Source organism: Cynocephalus volans, chromosome 9, assembly GCF_027409185.1.
Source record: "Cynocephalus volans isolate mCynVol1 chromosome 9, mCynVol1.pri, whole genome shotgun sequence".
NCBI classification, from domain to species: domain Eukaryota; kingdom Metazoa; phylum Chordata; class Mammalia; order Dermoptera; family Cynocephalidae; genus Cynocephalus; species Cynocephalus volans.
In genome coordinates, this window is record NC_084468.1 from 135,035,675 (window position 1) to 135,055,051 (window position 19,377).

At 35.9% G+C, this 19,377-nt stretch overlaps 1 protein-coding gene across 7 annotated transcripts in view; it reads left to right on the top strand.

Moving 5' to 3' along the window:
* The window catches only part of ARFIP1 (ADP ribosylation factor interacting protein 1), a 109,740-nt gene that overhangs the window by 38,264 nt on the left and 52,099 nt on the right, over positions 1–19,377 (top strand). For all 7 annotated transcript variants that reach the window (XM_063107826.1, XM_063107830.1, XM_063107825.1 and 4 more), the window contains one exon: positions 5,969–6,070. In XM_063107826.1, the coding sequence (XP_062963896.1) occupies positions 5,969–6,070 (102 nt within the window). The remainder of the gene's footprint in view (positions 1–5,968; positions 6,071–19,377) is intronic.

Here is a 19,377-nt window from a genome sequence, read left to right on the forward strand (position 1 = left end):
TGGATCTATTTCTGGGCTTCCTGTTCTCTTCCATTGATCTATTTGTTCTTTCACCAATATCATCTTGTCTTGATTACTTTGGCTTTACAGTGAGTCCCGAAGTCTGTTTGTAGACACAAAATTATTTTGGTAACACTCATCAACTAAAGTTTCTGGATATTAAGCTAGTGATCTGTTATCAACATAACTCCGCTTTTTGCTCTTGCGCTTTTGTTTGCCTTCACAATACCCCTGTTGACTGATTAGCTCAGCATCTCCAATTCACACTTCAAAGAGAGCCTGATTAGTTTAGGGAATTCATCTACTGGGCAGTGCTTTTCTAATTTGGCCTTCTCTTAACTTGTAACCTGTGGGTCTTTCAGCTTTGTGTCAGGGCTTTTTCTTTAGTTCAGTTTGTGACCACCCCTTAATTGGGGACTGTGAAAAAGGCAGTTTCTCTTGGTAGAGATCAGTAAACTTTTGTAAAGTTATGCATAAAATAGCCAGATGTCCTTTAAACAAGCCATTTCAGATCCTTTTTAAGTAGGTACTGCTTTAGAGTAGTAATGAGGAGGGTATAGTGGATGCTGCTGTGAGTGGCTCAGTTACCCCCTCAGCTGCCAGGAGTGTTACCTGCTGAAGACTCATACTGAGTCTCCCTAGGAATTGCCTCTGCCAGAGAGAGCTACCTTGTCCATGGTTATATACCCCTATCCAGGGGATATCCTGCATCTAATGATCAGGAGTACAAATGTGGGGGAACAAGAGTCTGTCCCCCTTGCCTTAACTTGTAAAAACTCTCAAAAATCATCTCAGCTTCAGTGTTCCATGTAGGATTGACCAAGGGCTAACATGCAACAGCAGTTGCAGCTTTGTGCAGTCCTACTTCCCTTGTTCACTTTACTGGAGAACTCTCCAATAAATTTCCTGCATGCAAGCTTTTGTTTCAGAGACTCTTTCCCACGGAATCCTTCTAAAGCAGAGGAGTTTTTATTTTCCCTTTTTGAACTTTTGGAATCTTTTCCCTGAAACTTTTTTTTTTTTTTAACTTTCAAGGTTTACATGAGATATTAACTTCCCTAATTCTTTCACTAGTTTGAAGTCTGTGATAACAGGAACACTGAAAACAGCATTTTTCTAAACGAGTATTTTATATAAGAAATTTAGGAATGCAAGGAAATAAGTAAGATGTGCAGGAAATATTTTAAGTGATTAGAAGGATTTTGCATTATTATGAAAGTTCCTTTCTCATTGGCCTATAACCAAGTAGTTAGGGTTTCAATTTGACGTTTTAGTCTTTTATTATAACTGTCTCAAAATAATTTAAGCATACTGATTTTGAGATTTTCAATAATTCACAATTTTTGATTATTTTAGACATTTCCCCTGGTTTATTTTACTGCAGTAATACCCCTAAGAAGTAACAAATGTGTCATTACATATTCCATGGGTTGGACAAGGGAGAGTGGGTGCAGAGCACAAATGTATAGTAATCATTTCAACAGCTTTCTAATTACAGATGAGAATTTTGGTGTAGCTTTATATCCTTCCCATTTAGTAAACTCTTGCTTGCTAAAAGCTCTAGGCTAATCTCTGAGGATACAGACATGGCTAAGACTATCTCTGTCCTCAAGAACTTTACTCTAGCAAGAGAGAGATTATTCTTTTATTCACTCAGATCTTCATTCTTAACAAGTATGGTATGCTGAGCACCTACTATTGCCCTGGGAATACAAAGATGGAGTGTTAGTCTGTTCATTGTTGTGTCAGACAGAACATGTATTATGTGTAAAATTCATTGTAATAAAGAAAAAGAGGTTTGTATAAGGAGTAAAAGTGTAATATAAATGAGGAGCTATAGGAAGCAGAACATTTCTGGAGCTGCCAAGAAATAGAAATCTGGCCTAGGAAGACCCTAGGATTTATGCATCTGTGACTATTTCAGTAGGTTTGGTTTTAGAGGGTCTTAAAGAAAGTAGGACATATACTTGCGCATCTAGGTATTTGCTGAAGAGTCCAGTCGTTCTCCCAAACTAAATCAGTGGTACTTCCCCCAGAGCACTGACTACCTTGTTTTTGTATTCTTTAGAATCTAAGTGCCTTGCAGTTAATGTGCTTTCACTAAATGTTGACTGAATTTGTCTACACTGGTGTTTCTCAGAATGTTGGCCTCTACATTCCTGGGAGTTCCTGAGAATCTTTCTGGGAATCTGCAGGGTCAAAACTGTTTTCAGTAATACTAAAACATTATTTGCATTTTTTATTATTGTGTCACTTGCACTGATGGAACACCAGAATTAGTGGATAAAACTGCAGGTGTCTTAACGGAATCAAGGCATATGTACCAAGCTGTACTGGTGGTCATATTCTTTCACGATTATGAACTTGCAGTAAAGAAAAATACTGGTTAAACTTAAAAATGTCTTTGATAAAGCAGTGTATTAGTCTGTTTCTGTTGCTTATAACCAAATACTCAGAACTGGGTACTTTGTAAGAAAACAAAATTTATTGCTTACAGTTTCAGAGGCTAGGAAGTCCAAAGTCCAGGGAACACATCTGGGTTTTTTTTGTATGTGTGTGTGGTGAGAATCTTTATTGGTGGTAGCTTTACAGCAATGCAGGGGCAACACGTGGCTGAAAATGGCAGAGCACAGAGAGACTCTCATGTGCTTTCCTTTTAAAGCCCTCAGAACCACGCCCCTGACCACCATTATTAATCCATTCACTATGGCATGGTCCTTACAATCTAATCACCTCTTCAAGGCCCCACCTTTCAATTACCGTGATAGGATTTCATACCCTTAACAGTTACAGTGGGAATTAAGCTTCCAACATATGAACTTTGGAAGACACAATTCGATCAATCCACAGCAAGCAGTAGAAATTTAATTTTATTGAGTCTTTTTATTATTCTGTGTGTCAAAATGGGAAGTATGCGTAAAGCAGTCCTGCTGCATGCTAGACATTCAGTGATTGCCTTGAGGAAAAGCATGTGTATGAATGAATTGTGAGCTGAACTAGCTGGGTGTTTTTGTTTTTTAATGGAATATTATTTTTTACTTGGAAAATGATGGCCAGGCAAACTGTGGTTATATTTAGACCTGGATATTTGGGAGACGTATTTTGGAAAACCTGTTACTTCAGGTAAAATAACTGACAGTATATTTTGTTGTCAGTGATCAAATTCAAGATATCTAGCAGAAGTTAGAATTTTGGGAAAATTTGTATGGTTTCCCAGTACTTCCTGATGAGATAAGATATAACAAATAGGAAGTTTTGATATTGTATAAGGAAATGTATCAATATTTGGAAGATCTGTGTAACTCATTGAACCAGTATTTTCTAGATGACTGATGCATGATGTTACCAAATCATGCATATGTAAAAGATTCATTCAGAGTACAAAGTATACCAATGAATTTTAATATAATAGAATGTGAAAAGTTTCTTGATATGGTTTTATATTCCACATTGTAGTTAACTTTTAAGAAACTACTACTTATCAAGTTTTGGTATAGTATCAGAGAAGAATATCCACAATTATTTGAAAAGTCAATAGCCATATAAGCTGGATTTTCTTCATATACTTTTACCAAACAGTATATTACAACAGACTGAATGCAGAAATAGATATGAGAATCTAGCTGTCATCTATAATAGCAGACATTAAAGAAATTTGGAAAAATGTAAAACAGTGCTGCTGCTCTCACTAAGGTTTTGTTGTTTTGGAATATAATTATTTTTCGTAAAAAGATTTTATGTTAGCATGTGGTAGGTTTATAATTGTTACTTTTAAGTGGATCAATAATTTTTTTAAGGTTTTCAGCGTTAATTGCAAATACAGTAAATACTGATAGGTATAACCCAGACAAACAAAAGCCGTTTGGGGTTTTTAATGATTTTTAAGAATGTAAAGGGGTCCTGAGGCCATAAAGTTTGAGAATTGCTGGTCTATGTAGTGGTGAGTAATATTTTCTGTCTCATATACTTAATGTGCTGCATGTTACATGAAAAATGTTGTTGGATGTCATTTAGTACATGCATATTACATTTAAATAAGCCTTTTTAATGTTTTATAGAAGTAGAGACTAGACCACAAACTTATTTGCATTAATACTTGCTTTCAGTAATATGATGTAGCCTGTAATAATCCCCTGAATTATGAAAGTGTAGTGCAAATTTTTTTGGAAAAAAATTTCCTGACCTTGCACCCTTTTCTTAACCCCTTAAAAATAAATAAAAAGAGTAATGCTTGAGCTAGATATGACAACTGTATAATTATTTTAATCTCTTTTTAATAAATTCTTACAGGGCTAGACAGTTAGCTCAGTTGGTTAGAGAGCAGCCTTATAACACCAAGGTCACAGGTTTGGATCCCTGGACCCACCAGCCATCCAAAATAAAAGAAAAAATTCTTCCAGAGAAAAATTAGAACCTCTAAATAATGTTCTTGGCAGTAGACTCATGTCTGTAGGTTAAATATACATATACACACACACACACATTTTAGTTGTTGTCTTGATTTGGTAATTCTGTGCAGTTCAGTATCAGGGGCAGCAGCTAGATTCACCTGAGCATTAAAATAAACATACGTTGATAGTTATTGATTCTGTTCCTAACACATATTTCTATCCAGGCCTTTATTCTGGTGGGCACCATTGTTAAAATTTGGTGTGTGTGTATATAATGCTTTTAAAACCATTACTGATTAAAAACAAGGGTGGTAGAGAAAAGCAGCACTGTTTCTCTGTGAGAAATGGAGTAAATTGTTTAGCATATTTATTCTGAAGTTTTTAAAGTAAGAGAAGTAGATTTGTATTAGGGTTCTCCAGAGAGATAGAATTGATAGGTTATGTTATAAATATATCAGAGGGGATTTATTAGAGGAATTAGCTCATGTGATTGTGAAGAGAAGTCTCACAATAGGCCGTCTGCAAACTGGATGCCAGTAGCTTGGCTCAATCCAACTCCAAAGGCCTCAAAACCAGGGAAGCCGATGGTGTCTTTGGTGTAAGTCCTGGAACCCAAAAGCTGAAGAGTTTTGAGCTCTGATGTCCACAGACAGGAGAGAATAGTGTATCTCAGCTCCAGCAGATATATTCTACTTTTTTCTTCATTTTTTGTTCTCTCTGGGTTCCCAGCGGATTAGATGGTTCCCACCCACGTTGAGGGGGCAGATCTTTTCCCCCCAGCCCACTCAGACTCTCATGCTAATCTTTTCTGGAAACACCTTCATAGACACACCTAAAAAGATAACTTTACCAGGTTTCTCGGCATTCCTTAATCTAGTCAAGTTCACACATAGAATTAACCTTCACAGGATTATTTTTAAGATCCCTTAAATATATGAAATTCTCATTTTAACTTGTAGCCACACGTTTTTAAAAAAATTACACAGTTGCAGCAAAAAATTTTTTACCAGCAATAGTTCATTAACCATATTAAGTATCTGAAAGAAATTCACATTTCCTGTGGTTATAAAATTAAGAAATGTGTTTTTAAACATTTTACTTTTAGAACTGTAAAGCCAGAATATAAAACTTAATTCTTCTAGTACAGAGATTTAAAAAAAAATTTTGTTGTATCAGGGAAACTCTTTAGACAAAAGCTGACTTAGAAACCCATTATGCAAAACAGGAAAAGTAGAGTTGTAGTTGACTTAACAATGAAGCTTGGCTTTCTGTAATAGTTTTCCAGTTGCTGAAGTGGTGGTCTATCATAACACTGTTTAAGAGGCAAGGATAGCACCCACTGATATCTATAACAAGTAACCAAGAAATTTAGGTTGAGTGCAGTTAAAAAAGCCAGATGCTTTTCAAAATTATCTTAGTATCATGTTTGTTATGTAAGTATTACATGGATTACAATAAAAAAAAATATTAAAATGGTGGCTAGTAAGTGCTATAGACATGAATATAGTCTTTAGAATATTTGCCTTTTATGATTTATTATTAGTAATGGCTTTTTTTTCCTCCTTCCTTTCTTTTAGGAGTCTACCATGGCTCAAGAATCTCCCAAAAATTCAGCAGCAGAAATTCCAGTGACTAGTAATGGAGAAGTGGATGACTCTCATGAACATGGCTTTAATCGGGTACGAACACTTTTCTTTGTTTTAATGCAAAGAATAAGCCTTAAAATGTTGAGATGAAGTAATAGACAAAATTTAATATAGGAATATTTTCTTACATTGGCTTAGCCAAGAATTTAATGTTATTACGTAGGGATGACTAGGTAGGCCATGTTAGTGATTTGTCAAGCTTAAGTTCCAGGCCAGTAAGCTATTAGGCTTTGATGTTATTTTAAGTAATTGTTCAGAATGAGAGTGTGTCTGATGATTTTGGCATATTACTTTAAAAAACTGCTTAATTGTATTTGTGATAAGAAAAAATTTTAACTATGTCATTTAAAAAATCGACACCGTCTAATCTCTTTTCTACATGTCAATCAGTACATAATTCCTAAGTAGCTGCTCCTGATTTTACTGTTAACTTTCTGAAGTAGCATACTTGACTCAGTGGGAAATGAAACTTGGGTTGCTTTTAATTGTCATCTGCTTCTCAGTTGAAATTTAAATTTGATGCATTTTCATGAGAACACCATGGGTTTGGAGATAATCTAGGTTCAGATTTCAGCTATGCTAGTTTAGCAGTGTAACCTTGAGCAAGAATGTATTTAATCTCTTCTAGTTTTTATTTTCTGATCTTTATAATGAAAATCTTATTTACTTTCATGAGGATATTAATATTAAATAAGTGATAATGCCTATTGTTGTCCTAGAAATGATAGAGATGGTTATTATTTCTGGAGATATTTACATTAATCATTCCTTTATATGACATTTGATACAAGTGTACAACTTTAAATAACTTTAAAAATACCATTTTCATATTCTTGAAAAAGTAATTGTTGAAAGTTATTTGAATTATTTTATGGTTTAAGTAGAACTGTTTAGTTCATGTGTAGAATAAAATCCTTAAGTTTAATAGAGGGTGATACTTTTAGATCAGGATTTCTCAATCTCAGCACTACTGACATTTTGAGCCAGATAATTCTTTGTTGTGAGGGGTTGACCTGTGCATTGTAGAATGGTTAGCACTTTCCTGGCCTCTTCCTACTAGATGCCAGTAGTACCCTCAAGTTGTGACAAGCAAAAATGTCTCCGAATAATGCTATATGGCCCCGGGGGTGGGGAGAAACTAGCCCCTGGTTGAGAACCACTGTTGTAGATAGATCCATTTAATTGATATTAGGAAATTTCATTCAAGGCTGGCCAGTTAGCTCAGATTGTTAGAGCCTGGTGCTGATAACACCAACATCTAGTTCAGTCCCTCTACCAGCCAGCAAAACAAAAAAAGGAAAGAAAAAAAGAAAATATTGTTGAATTTCATTTATTTTTGCCTCAGCAGTCTTTTGAAAGAAACTAATATGTATTCAAGCATGAGGTTTATTTTAACTGCAAGTGCTTTAACTTGGTTTCTTAGTACCTTTGGCCCAACATAGAGTGACTCATAGAAATAAAGACTCTTAAATTCTTAGCACACAAAGGAACTTTTTACTTCAAGTTTTAATCTTTCTAAGACATAATTGCATCAAAAGGAAACTCTTATCAAGACTCTACTAATTACGTTATAAACTTCTAGTAGTTCAAGTACTCATAATATCAGGATTTTAGTTAATTTCTTCATCTCTTTTTGGGGAACATCTCCTTTTACAAATTTATTCTGCAAATATTATTGAGTATCCTCTATGTACCAAGTGCTGGAAAGATACCAGTGAACAGAAATATCTGCCATCAGGGAGCTGACATTCTAGAAGACAATCTGATGACAGTTGCATTGAGTATTGGGGAAGTTACCTACCACATTAAGCCTATTCTTTTTCTTCTTCTTTGTTTTTATTGAGGTATAGCTTATGCACAATAAAAAGCACAAATGTTAAGTGTACAGCTCAATGGAATTACCACCCAGGTCAAGATGTAGAACATTTCCAGGACCTCAGAAGGCTCACTCATGCCTTTTTCTAGGCGATACCCTCCTTACCCCCTCCCCAGGTTAACCATCTCTAACTCTATCATCATAGATTGCTTTTGACTGTTCCCGATGGGTATATCAATGTAATCATACAGTATGTACTCTTTTTTGACTGGCTTTCACTCAACATTGTGTCTGTGAGATTCATTCATATTGTTGCTTATGGCAATATTTCATTCTTTTTATTTGTAGTAGTTTTCCATTGTGTTAATATATAACAATTTGTATATCCATTCTTCACTTGATGGATATCGAGGTTGTTTCCAGTCCACAGAATAAAGCTGCCATGACCATTCTTGTACAGGCATTTTGGTGTACATAATCACCTGTGTGTGCCAAGTATATACCCAAGAGTGAAATTGCCAGATCATGAGTATATAAATATTTGGCAAGTGGTGGAACCAGTTAACAATTCTACCATTAATGAATGAGAGTTCTGGTTGTTTCATATCCATAAAGCTGTTGGTATTTCACTTTCTACTGGGAGATTGAGGAAAAAAGATGTTGTCTTCTTCAGTGATCTCCCCTTATTGGATGTGAACTTTTATCAGTGGGCAAGCTTCTATAACCCACTACAGCCAGAACACTCCATTTCATCTCCCTGAAGAAGTTCAGCATCATAAAGCTTAATTGTTTCTGTTGTATCTGCTTATATTTGTCCATTTCTTTCTTTTTTTTTTTTTTGAGTTTGCAACTCGTTTTTATTTTTATTTTGGGGGGATAGTATTTTAATTATTTCATATACTTAATTTTTTAAATTTTTAAATAATTTTTTTTTTTTTTTTGTCAATATACATTGTGGCTGATTATAGTTCCCCATCACCAAAACCCCCTCCCTCCCCCTTACCCCCTCCCCCCCAACAATGTCCTTTCTGTTTGCTTGTCGTATCAACTTCAAGTAATTGTGGTTGTTATATCTTCTTCCCCCCCCCTTTTTTTTTTTTTTTTTTTTGTGTGTGTGTGTGTGTGTGTGTGTGTGTGTGAGAATTATATATTAATTTTTAGCTCCCACCAATAAGTGAGAACGTGTGGTATTTCTCTTTCTGTGCCTGACTTGTTTCACTTAGTATAATTCTCTCAAGGTCCATTCATGTTGTTGCAAATGGCAGTATTTCATTCGTTTTTATAGCTAAGTAGTATTCCATTGTGTAGATGTACCACATTTTCCGTATCCACTCATCTGATGATGGACATTTGGGCTGGTTCCAACTCTTGGCTATTGTAAAGAGTGCTGCGATGAACATTGGGGAACAGGTATCCCTTCGACTTGATGATTTCCATTCCTCTGGGTATATTCCCAACAGTGGGATAGCTGGGTCGTATGGTAGATCTATCTGCAGTTGTTTGAGGAACTTCCATACCATTTTCCATAGAGGCTGCACCATTTTGCAGTACCACCAACAATGTATGAGAGTTCCTTTTTCTCCACAACCTCGCCAGCATTTATTGTTCAGAGTCTTTTGGATTTTAGCCATCCTAACTGGGGTTAGATGGTATCTCAGTGTGGTTTTGATTTGCATTTCCCATATTTGTCCATTTCTATTGCTTATAACAAAATACCTGGAACTGGGTAATTTAAAAGAAAACAAAATTTATTGCTTGCAGTTTCAGAGGCTGAGAAGTCCAAAGTCCAGAAAACACATCTGGTGAAGGTCTCCTTTGGTGGTGGCTTTACAGGGACTCAGGGGTCTCACATGGAAGAAAATGGCAGAGCAGAAAGAGAGAGACTCTCACGTGCTCTCCTTTTAAAGCCATCAGAACCTTGCCCCTGACCACCATTTTTAATCCAATTAAAAAGAATGAAATATTGCCATAAGCAACAATATGAATGAATCTCACAGGCACAATGTTGAGTGAAAGCCAGTCAAAAAAGAGTACATACTGTATGATTCCTTTGCTATACCCATCAGGAACAGTCAAAAGTGATCTATGATGGTAGAGTTAGGTTAGAGATGGTTAACTTGGGGAGGGGGTAAGGAGGGTATCGCCTAGAAGAAGGCACGAGGGAGCCTTCTGAGGTCGTGGAAATGTTCAAGAGAATCTCTGAGATATTTAATATCCCTTAACTAAGATAAAATTTAGCTATGTGCTCCCTTTCCCCATGTGTAAAAATAATATTCCAAAAACTTTTTGACTGTTTGAATAAATCATACTCAAGATCTCTTAGGCATATGTTTACCTAAGTTTTGGCTCACTTTTCGTTCTTTATTTTCCTGAGCAATATATGGTTTGCATTTAATTTCAAATCTGTTTTTCTATTTTAGTAGAGATAAAATTTCATAGAGAAAAGTTAAATGTATAGCTTAGCAGTAGACTGTATTTTATAGACTAATAAAGAGATCTCGTGTAAGAATGGATCATAACCAGTTTTCTGAGGTATTTTACTTATATACATCTTACTTTTATACTTATTTGTTGTTTAAAATATTGTAATGGCTTTTATTTAATGCATACTACATAATACACTTTAAAAAATATGAAGTCAACATAAAATCAAGGTGATACCGTATTAAGTTGTTGTAACTTGGCTTGCCAGCTGGTGTCGCTATCGCACAGGCAATGATGTTATAATGAAGTTGTAATAAAGTTTTTTTTTTTTTCTTTCTCTTTGCTGTTTGATTTTTCATTTGACTTCCTTTCTCAGTCTGTCCTGAGAGAGATCCTGGTTAGATTCATACTCAGCATTCATATATAGAGAGAGATTATAATGGAAACACCCTACCTAGAAATCCCCTTGTCAACAGTTTAGTCATTGTCTCATACGTTAATATTTCTTGGTTTGTTACGTTTTTTATTAAGATAGGGGGTAACACCTAGATGAGGAGAGGATAGGATAATCTTACTATTATCTCAGTTTTTATACAGCAAAAATATTTCTGCTTCTAAATAAAAAATAGTTCTTGTTTTTTAAGGATTAGTAGAGTTTAATTTCTAAAGAATTCGAATTACTCTGACTTGTAAACTGCATATTATTTATAATGGATGCAATTATAGTGCTGGTGAAAATATTAGATTAGAAATTTACAACTTGCATCATGAGTTAAAGAGAGGAAACAAATATTAGCTTAACATGGTTGAATCTTCTTTTAAATTAAGTTATAGTTGGCAGATTTAGAAAAATTACGTCATTGGACATAGCTGAAATGGAACTTTTCCTGTGGAAGGCCTAAAACAAAAATCCATAATTTAGAGTTTTTCTACCTGTGAACCCTTTCTCTAGAAAAATGTATATATACACAAAACTACCAAATTTTCTTTTCAAATTTAGGGAGCTTAGATTCCCTGAGTCATACCTATGGGTTCTTAGGTTCCCTGGGTCTTAAGAACCCCTGATCTGTAAGTTTTGTTAAGTCACAGGATTTTATTTAGTAGGAATACCTTAGAGATCTCTGAGTCTATTTTATTTTACAATGGAGGAAAATAGCCCTTGAGATTGTGATGGAATTACCCAGTATTAAATAACTGTACCAAAAGTTCATGTGATTTGTCTATAAGTGCAGTCAGGGCAAGAACTCTCTTTCATTACCTTATACCCGGGGACTGGCAATAGTGCTTGGCACATAAGAAATAGTAGAGGCTTTCAATAAATGGTAAATCAGTGTTCACTCCTGCTAGAGCCAGGACTGGAAACGATGTTTCTGTACTTCTGTGGAAAAACAGGGAAGAGTTATTGTAATCTTAAATTTGATGTCTTGTGTCCTTAATTTGCATGCCATGTGTTATTTGAGTTTGCACGTGTGTAGTCTTTGTTGTTGTTTTAATTTGTAATGCTTTTATTGAACTAAGTAATTTCTCCATTCCCCTGTTCTTAGTAGTCTGGGATAATATACTCCACCAGTCTGGAGAAAACTTGGGAAGGAATAGAATATAAAAAATAGAACACTGTTTTGGACATACTTCCACCTCTTTATCCCCCACCAATCTAGTGTCGTAACTTATTAATTTATCTGCTTGTTATTTATCATTCATTCATTCATTTATCATGTATTTATCTGCTTTTCCCAGGAGATTGGAATCACTGTTAGAGCAGAGACAGTGTGCATGCAGCATGGTTTATGGTTCACAGTCATTGCTCAATAAAAGAGTGAATTCCATTATAAGAACGTAAAGTTTGGCATCTTTTCTACTTCAGCCATCTTACCCTAGAATTTTAATAGCATGCAATGACAATTTGTCGTCATACTGTATAGTAAAACAATATAATGATTCCACATTACTCACATCTAAAATATTTAGTAGCTCAGACAGTGGCAACATTGAATTTGATGGAGCTTTTTCAGAAAGCCACTTTTTATGATATGTGTATCTTAAACCCTTTTAGAGGTATGGTGAATGTTTTTCAAGGATTGTTTAACCCCTGCAAATGTGATTCATTTTAATATTTACTTTAAAGCTATAGAATATATTCTTAGTATTGTTATCACAAGTCAAAATTTTGCATATATGTGTTTACTATATACACATACATTAAGTGAATTCTGGATTGACTTTCCTGTTGAAAATTATGAATAAATATAATTCATAATGAAAAGCTGAAGCCTTGTCTATGTTAATTATAACCTGTAGATTGTGTCCGTATTTATAAAAGCTATCATGAATAAATGTTTTCATCTCTAGGAGGAATTATTTTGAATGTAGATACATACAAATGTCTCTCCACAGTGACAGTCTTAGAATGAATTCAGCATTTCATGGTACATGATTTCCTCTTATCAAACTTCTGTACTACTTAGAATCTAGACTAGGAGTGAGAGCTGAGGCCAACAGGGTAAGCAGTTAACCTATAAAAGGTGGTGGTACTATAAGTTCTTGCTAAATGTTTGTTGAATGAATGAATGAGATAGGGAAAGAGAGAGATTGAAATTGTGTTATCTATGTGTTGTATATGGTAGTAAAATGTAGAAAATAGAGAAGTCAGGTGATTTACTGTCTTGATCAGGTGGAATAACATATAGGAGGAGACTGTGGTCATAAAGTGAATTATTAGACTTACATAAAGTGAGATTCTGGAAGTGTTGCTTCCCAAGTGATGACAAGATCTAAAGAGGACATTCAAGTTTGGTTGCTTAAGTGGAATGGTGTATGAGAGGTGAAGGGCATTAGAAATGAAGAGGTTAATCAAATCTGAGACTAAGGTATAGGTTGGATTGCACTATACTTAGTCTACTATATATTTTATCTGCCCTCACACTTTTATGGTACTTTGCCAACAGCAAATTCCCAAGCCTGATTCAAATTATCAATTTTAGGCATTCCTACAAGTATACTGGGGGAAAAAATTATACACCTTTATATATTATTTCTATATTCCATCTTTCTGCATCAACATAGATAGGCATGTTCATACAATAGATTTTATTTCATTTTAAGTTATTTACAATTTGTATTAAAAAATATAGCAACATACTACATACCATGCCATTAATGGACTATAGTTTTGATGATCTATGAAAACTCTCAGCTTAGAAAGCTTATATATCAGCTTGGAAGGATTTGCTAATGAACATATAATCATTCCCTGAAAGTGTGCCCAATGGCATACAGAAGGTTCGGAATACCAGGATAATGGTAAGAGTACAGCAGAAGACCTAGATATGCCAAAGTTCTCAATAAATATTTGGGATTGACTGAAAGATGTATGACAGTGTTGAGGTGGGAAAGAGGACAATGAGGTAGTGTGGCACACAGGAAACGGGGGTGAGGGTGGGAGTCAGTGTTGCACAAGGATGGAAAACCAGTTCTCTACAACAGAGTTCCTCAAAGTAGACCAAAGAGCACCTGCATCAGAATTACCTGACTGACTTGTTTGAAATTCTGACTCCTGGGCTCTGCACTCCAGTTTACTGAGAATCACAGCTGGTAGCTAAGAGGAATCTCCATTTTTAATAGGATCCTCAGGTGATTCTTACTGAAACTAAAGTTTGAGAACTGGTAGTTTAAAAGTACCTAAGGAGAGCTGAGAAAATACTGACCCTGCCTTCTAGCAGTAGAATGTTGATAAGTAGAATGTTGGAGGATAATCAGCTTTGGCTAATTATTGTAGAGAGGCAGAGGGGCCACTATGAGGAAATTAATGATATTGCAATGTATTTACAGTAGAACTTGGATAATGAGCCTTGTAAGAATAATAGCTTTGCTTCTGGCAGATATTCCTTATAGACAGTTAAATGTTAAAACAACAAAAGGAGATTTTAAATTGCCATGACTCATAGGACATTTAACATTAATTTTTCAGTCTGTTTCTTTAAATTATATTATGTACATCCTTTGGACGTTTTTGTCTTTTTTTTTAAAGGATATGCACATTTGTTCAAATAACAAATATATAAACTGAATAACAGATGAATAATAAAATACTCTATAGAACATAGGGCTTCAATTTTTCACAAAAACTGGAGATGTAAAACATTAAAATTTTAATACCATGTGAAAAATAATTTTCGAGGGCAAGTATAGCATAGTCTGAGAACTGGTAGGAAGAACATGGAATGATTTCCTGAGGAATTGCTATCTAAGCTGAGACCTGAAGGATGAGCTAGCCACGTGAAGAAGGTGAGGAATATTTCCATGAGAGGCAACTGTAAAGATGTGAAGGAGGTGTGAGACCAGAGAATTGAAAATTCATATTGTTGGAGTGGAGAATGTGGGAGCAGGTGTGTGAGAAATAAGGCTAGAGAGAGCTGTAGGGACTAGATTCTGCAAAACCTTAAACCCGTGTTGAAGATATCAGACTTTACCTAAAGGACAGTGGAGAACCATTAACTGGTATAAAAATGGAAATATCTCAACCAGGTTTACATTTTAGAAAGTTGTCTCTGGCTACAGTTTAAAGAATGAATTGCAGGTTGACAGGACTAGAGACAGGGGAAACACATTAGATCACCAAGGGAAAAAGAGAAAACTTAGGACTTTCTCTGATAGAGAAATTAGAACCAGTAAAGAACATGAAGCTGTTTTTAAAGGTGTAGATAGGAGAAAAACTGGGAGCATATAGTGTAAGGAAGAAGAGTTTGTGTAATTTATAGTATCCTTGGAGAATCCTTATAAACTGTTGGTTGTTACAGTACATACATGCTTTAAGAATCACTCCTTTATTCAAGATTTCTCCTCCTAGTCCTATTAGTAAAAGGGGAGGATTAATTAATTGTGTTAGTCAGTTTTTGTTGCTTATAACAGAAACTGGGTAATGTAGAAAGAAATGAAATTTATTTCTTAAAGTTTAGGGGTATGGGAAGTCCAAGGTCCAGAGGGCACATCTGGTGAGGGTCTCCTTCTGGGTGGGAACTCTCTACATAGTCCCATGGCAACACATGGTATTACATGGCAAAAATGGCAGGAGTAAGAGTAACATTCTCACTTGCTCTCCTTATAAAGCTGTCAGAACCATGCCCATGACAACCCCTTAAACCCTCAGCCAATTACTCTGTGAATGGATTAATCCATTCATGATTGTGCAGTCTTCACAATTCAGTCACTTCTCAAAGGGGCCCCACCTTTCAAATACCATAATTGAATTTCCTACCATCCTAACACTGTTACAAGGAGGATCAAGTTTCCAGTACATGAACTTCGGGGGTACACATTTGACTCGTAGTGTTAATAAATCTCTAATTCTGCTTATATAGTCCAGTTTTGTGCATCTAATTAAGGATGTATACTTTAAAGCAAAATTGCTGGACATTTTGTGTTCTTTATGTATTGGTTTCACCCTAACTTTAGTTCAGAAGTAAATTAACATGCTAAATTTTAGGTTATAAATTTATATTTTTAACCTTATTCTTGTTCTAACCTCTATTAAATTATGCAAAATGGAGGCAAGTTATTTTGGTTCAAAATGAGCAACCCTTCACAGCTTTATGAAAGTTTTTTTTTGTTTGTTTGTTTGTTTGTTTTAATTTTTAGTGAATCAAAATTGATTATACATATTTTGGGGGTTCAACATTGCGATATGTTGATCAGATCAATATTACTAGCATATATATTGTTACAAATTGTAATCATTCTTTATGCCCCTTGTATAATCCTGCTCCATCCCCCTTCCTCTCCCCCTCCCCCCTCTAATCACCCTAGAATTTCTTCTCTCCCTCTGAAAGAATAATGGTTACTCTGTTGATTTGCAGCCCAAATGATCTGTCCAATGCTGAGAGGCGTGATCAGGTCCCCCGATATAATCATAGAGCAGATGTCTCTTCCATCACTGTGAAATGGGCTCTGTGGAGACAGACGTCCTCCTCCTTTCTTTATCTCTGCTGGTGACTCTCCTTGTGTCAACTCACTCCAGTGGCTGGTGGACCATCTGCGTGGTGGTTGTGGCATCTAGCCATCCATGGTTATCGTGGTGGCTGTGGTGGGCCACCCACATGGAGGAGTTGTTTTGGGCCTGTTCCATGGTGCTGGCAGTGTGCTTGGTTATGGAGAGTGTCTGATCCCCAGTTCTATGCCCTGGGTCCCCGAGTGGGTCCTGAGGTGCTGGTGCAGTGTGCCTGGTTGTGAGAGGGGGTTCTGGTCTCCTTCTCCATACCCTAGGTCCCAGTGTGGGCCCCGAGGTGCTGGCACGGTGTGCCTGGTTGTGGGAGGGGGGTCTGGTCCCCTTCTCCATGCCCCAGGTCCCTGGGCGGGCCCTGAGGTGCTAGCATGGTGTGCCTGATTGTGGGAGGGCAGTCTGGTCCCATTCTCCATGCCTTGGGTCCCTGGGCAGTCCCCAAGGCACTGACACATGGTGCCTGGTTGTGGGAGGGGGATCCAGTCCCATTCTCCATGCCTTGGGTCCCTGGGTGGGCCTCAAGGCACTGGTGCTGTGTGCCTGGTTGTGAGAGGGGGTTCTGGTCCTCTTCTCCATGCCTTGGGTCCCCAGGTGAGCCCCGAGGTGCTGGCATGGTGTGCCTGGTTGTGGGAAGGGGGTCCGGTCCCTGGCTGCTATGAAAGTTATTACTACAAATATTTCTTTGTATCCTTTGAAAAGGACTTAAAATACATATGAAATTTATTTGGAACTTTTGCCAAAAGCATTATATTTTGTTTTAGCTTAGTTTTTTGAAAAAAACATTTTTAAAAACTGCTGAATACTCTAGCATCACCCTAGTAACTTGAATAGAAGGTTAACTTCAGGTTTTTTATTCTATTTTATTGTACAGTTGTTGAGATTGGCCTGGAAAAGTCTTAAACTTTGAGTTGAATGTCAGCAAATTAGGGATTTTACGTTGTTAGTCCTAAATAAGCTCGTTGTCTCTGACATATATTCTGGAAACTATACGAGTAAATGCAGTAGCAAATATTTTTTTAGTTACTAGGCTAATTACAGCCTTAAAATTGAGACACTTTTTAAAAATTTAAGGGTTATGTAAAGAAGGCACATTTAAAATTTTTGTGAACTAAGAGGCTATATTGTATTTCTTAGAGACTGAGTATTTTACAAAAAATAGTCAACAATCTCATTAAAATCCTAGGTGTTTTGTCACAAGCCATTCATTCCTCTCACATAGACTTTACTATTTTGTGTCGCTCTGTGCTGCCAGACCACTATCAAAATGACAGTTCTCTTCAGAATCGGAATGGACCCATTTGCACCTCTTTTGGTTATGCTCTTTCTGTTAGTACAGCTTAGGCATAGAAAGGCCTTAGGTTTTTTCTGGAAGAACTTTTGTTTGTTGGGTCAAGGAACCCCTGCAGACCACTGAGAGTGTTTTGAGTGAAGTGTAAAATCCTCAACACTAAAGCAGTAAAGTTGTCTCTTCCAGAGGCCATGCATGACAAGATGGAAGGTGGATAATCAGAGATATCTGTCTATCATATCTACTGTTTAATTCATTATTGGCTACTCTCCTCCCAAATACTATTTCTGTAATACCTCTTTCCAGGAATTTATACAACATTCTGTGACAGGAGAATGATTCAAATGAGTAATATTCTCTTAGATAATTTCCAAGAATACAGCAAATACAACTATCCTGGGCCTGTGTGCCTTTTGTATGTTGTCTGAGTGTGTTCAGATGACAGGTTGTTTTTTTAGCCCTCATATTTTGAGGGATATCTTTGATACCTTTTTTCTTAAGGAGAGCTGTTGTCTTTACTGAAGTATAAGCTCAAAACTTAAGGCATCATCCAAAGAAACTGTTCTCAAAAGAGTTGACCTTAATGATTAAACTTGCAAAGTTAAAAACATATTTTAGTGGCTTGAAGTATTTTATGTCATAAATGATATGTTTGTCTTTCAGAGAGAGAAGATTGTCTGGTTTTAATGTAAATGTGAATAAAAGGAATATTAATATTTAAAACTAGAAACTATTGCTTTAGGAATTAAAAATAAACTGAGAAAGTTAAAGGTTACTTATTTAGTGAAATGAACAGACTCAGTGACTTAGTTTAAAAATAGGAAGTAAATATAAAAACTAAATGTAAAGAATGTTTTCTTTTGGATTCTAAGTCCTCTTCAGAACAATATATAGTTGAAAAGGATGTTGTCCTGTGACAAGAGGTTTTAAGTAACATTAGGAAATGAGTGAAGTGGAACAAGGCTGTTCATCTGTTTTGTACCAGTAGGAAATTATGAGTTTCCATTAGTGTGTTTAAACTTAAGCAGATTCTGAAGTAATGATTTTTTAAAGGTATTTCTTTAAACAAATCTTTTAGAAAACAGACTAGCTAAAATGAATTCTAAGTCTCTAATAAATTGTTAATGGTGTATTTACATTCACTTTACATTACAGTTAATATTGTTTCTTCAAGCTTTGTCCTAACCATATTGCTAGTTAGTATCAAAATGACATACTTGTGTCCCAGTTTTCTTATCTGTGAAATGGGAGTGATAGTAACACTTACAGTATTATTGTCAAGATTAAATGAGATAATATACACACGGTTCTTGCTTTGTATAGTGCTAACATACATTAACTTCAGTTACCATAGTTTAAGTAACACCAGTCACCCAACCGCACAGTTCACTCCCTTACTTTGTTCTGGACTCTGCTCACATTTTACTTCCTCAGAGAGGCCTTCCCTGAATTATAACCTCTAAAGTAGCAACCTTTACCTGTTACTCTCTATCCCTCTTATCCTGCCTTAAAAAAAAAAAAAAAAAGAAAACTTATTTGCTTGTTTATTACTTATTTACAGCACTTATTACCACCTGACATATGTTTGTTTACTATCAGTCTCCTCCTTTCCTACCTCCTACCCCCTAGAATGTGAATCTGTATGGGCAAGGACTTTATCTGTGCCTTTCACTGCTGTATATGTAGTATCTAGAGCAGTGGCTTTCATGAAGTTTGTGCTCATTAGATATTGACTCAGTAGATAAGAACGGAAAGAAAGAATGAATTTGTGCTCCAGAGCTCAGGCAGTGCTTTCTCCTTTCCTATTTGGTTTTTAT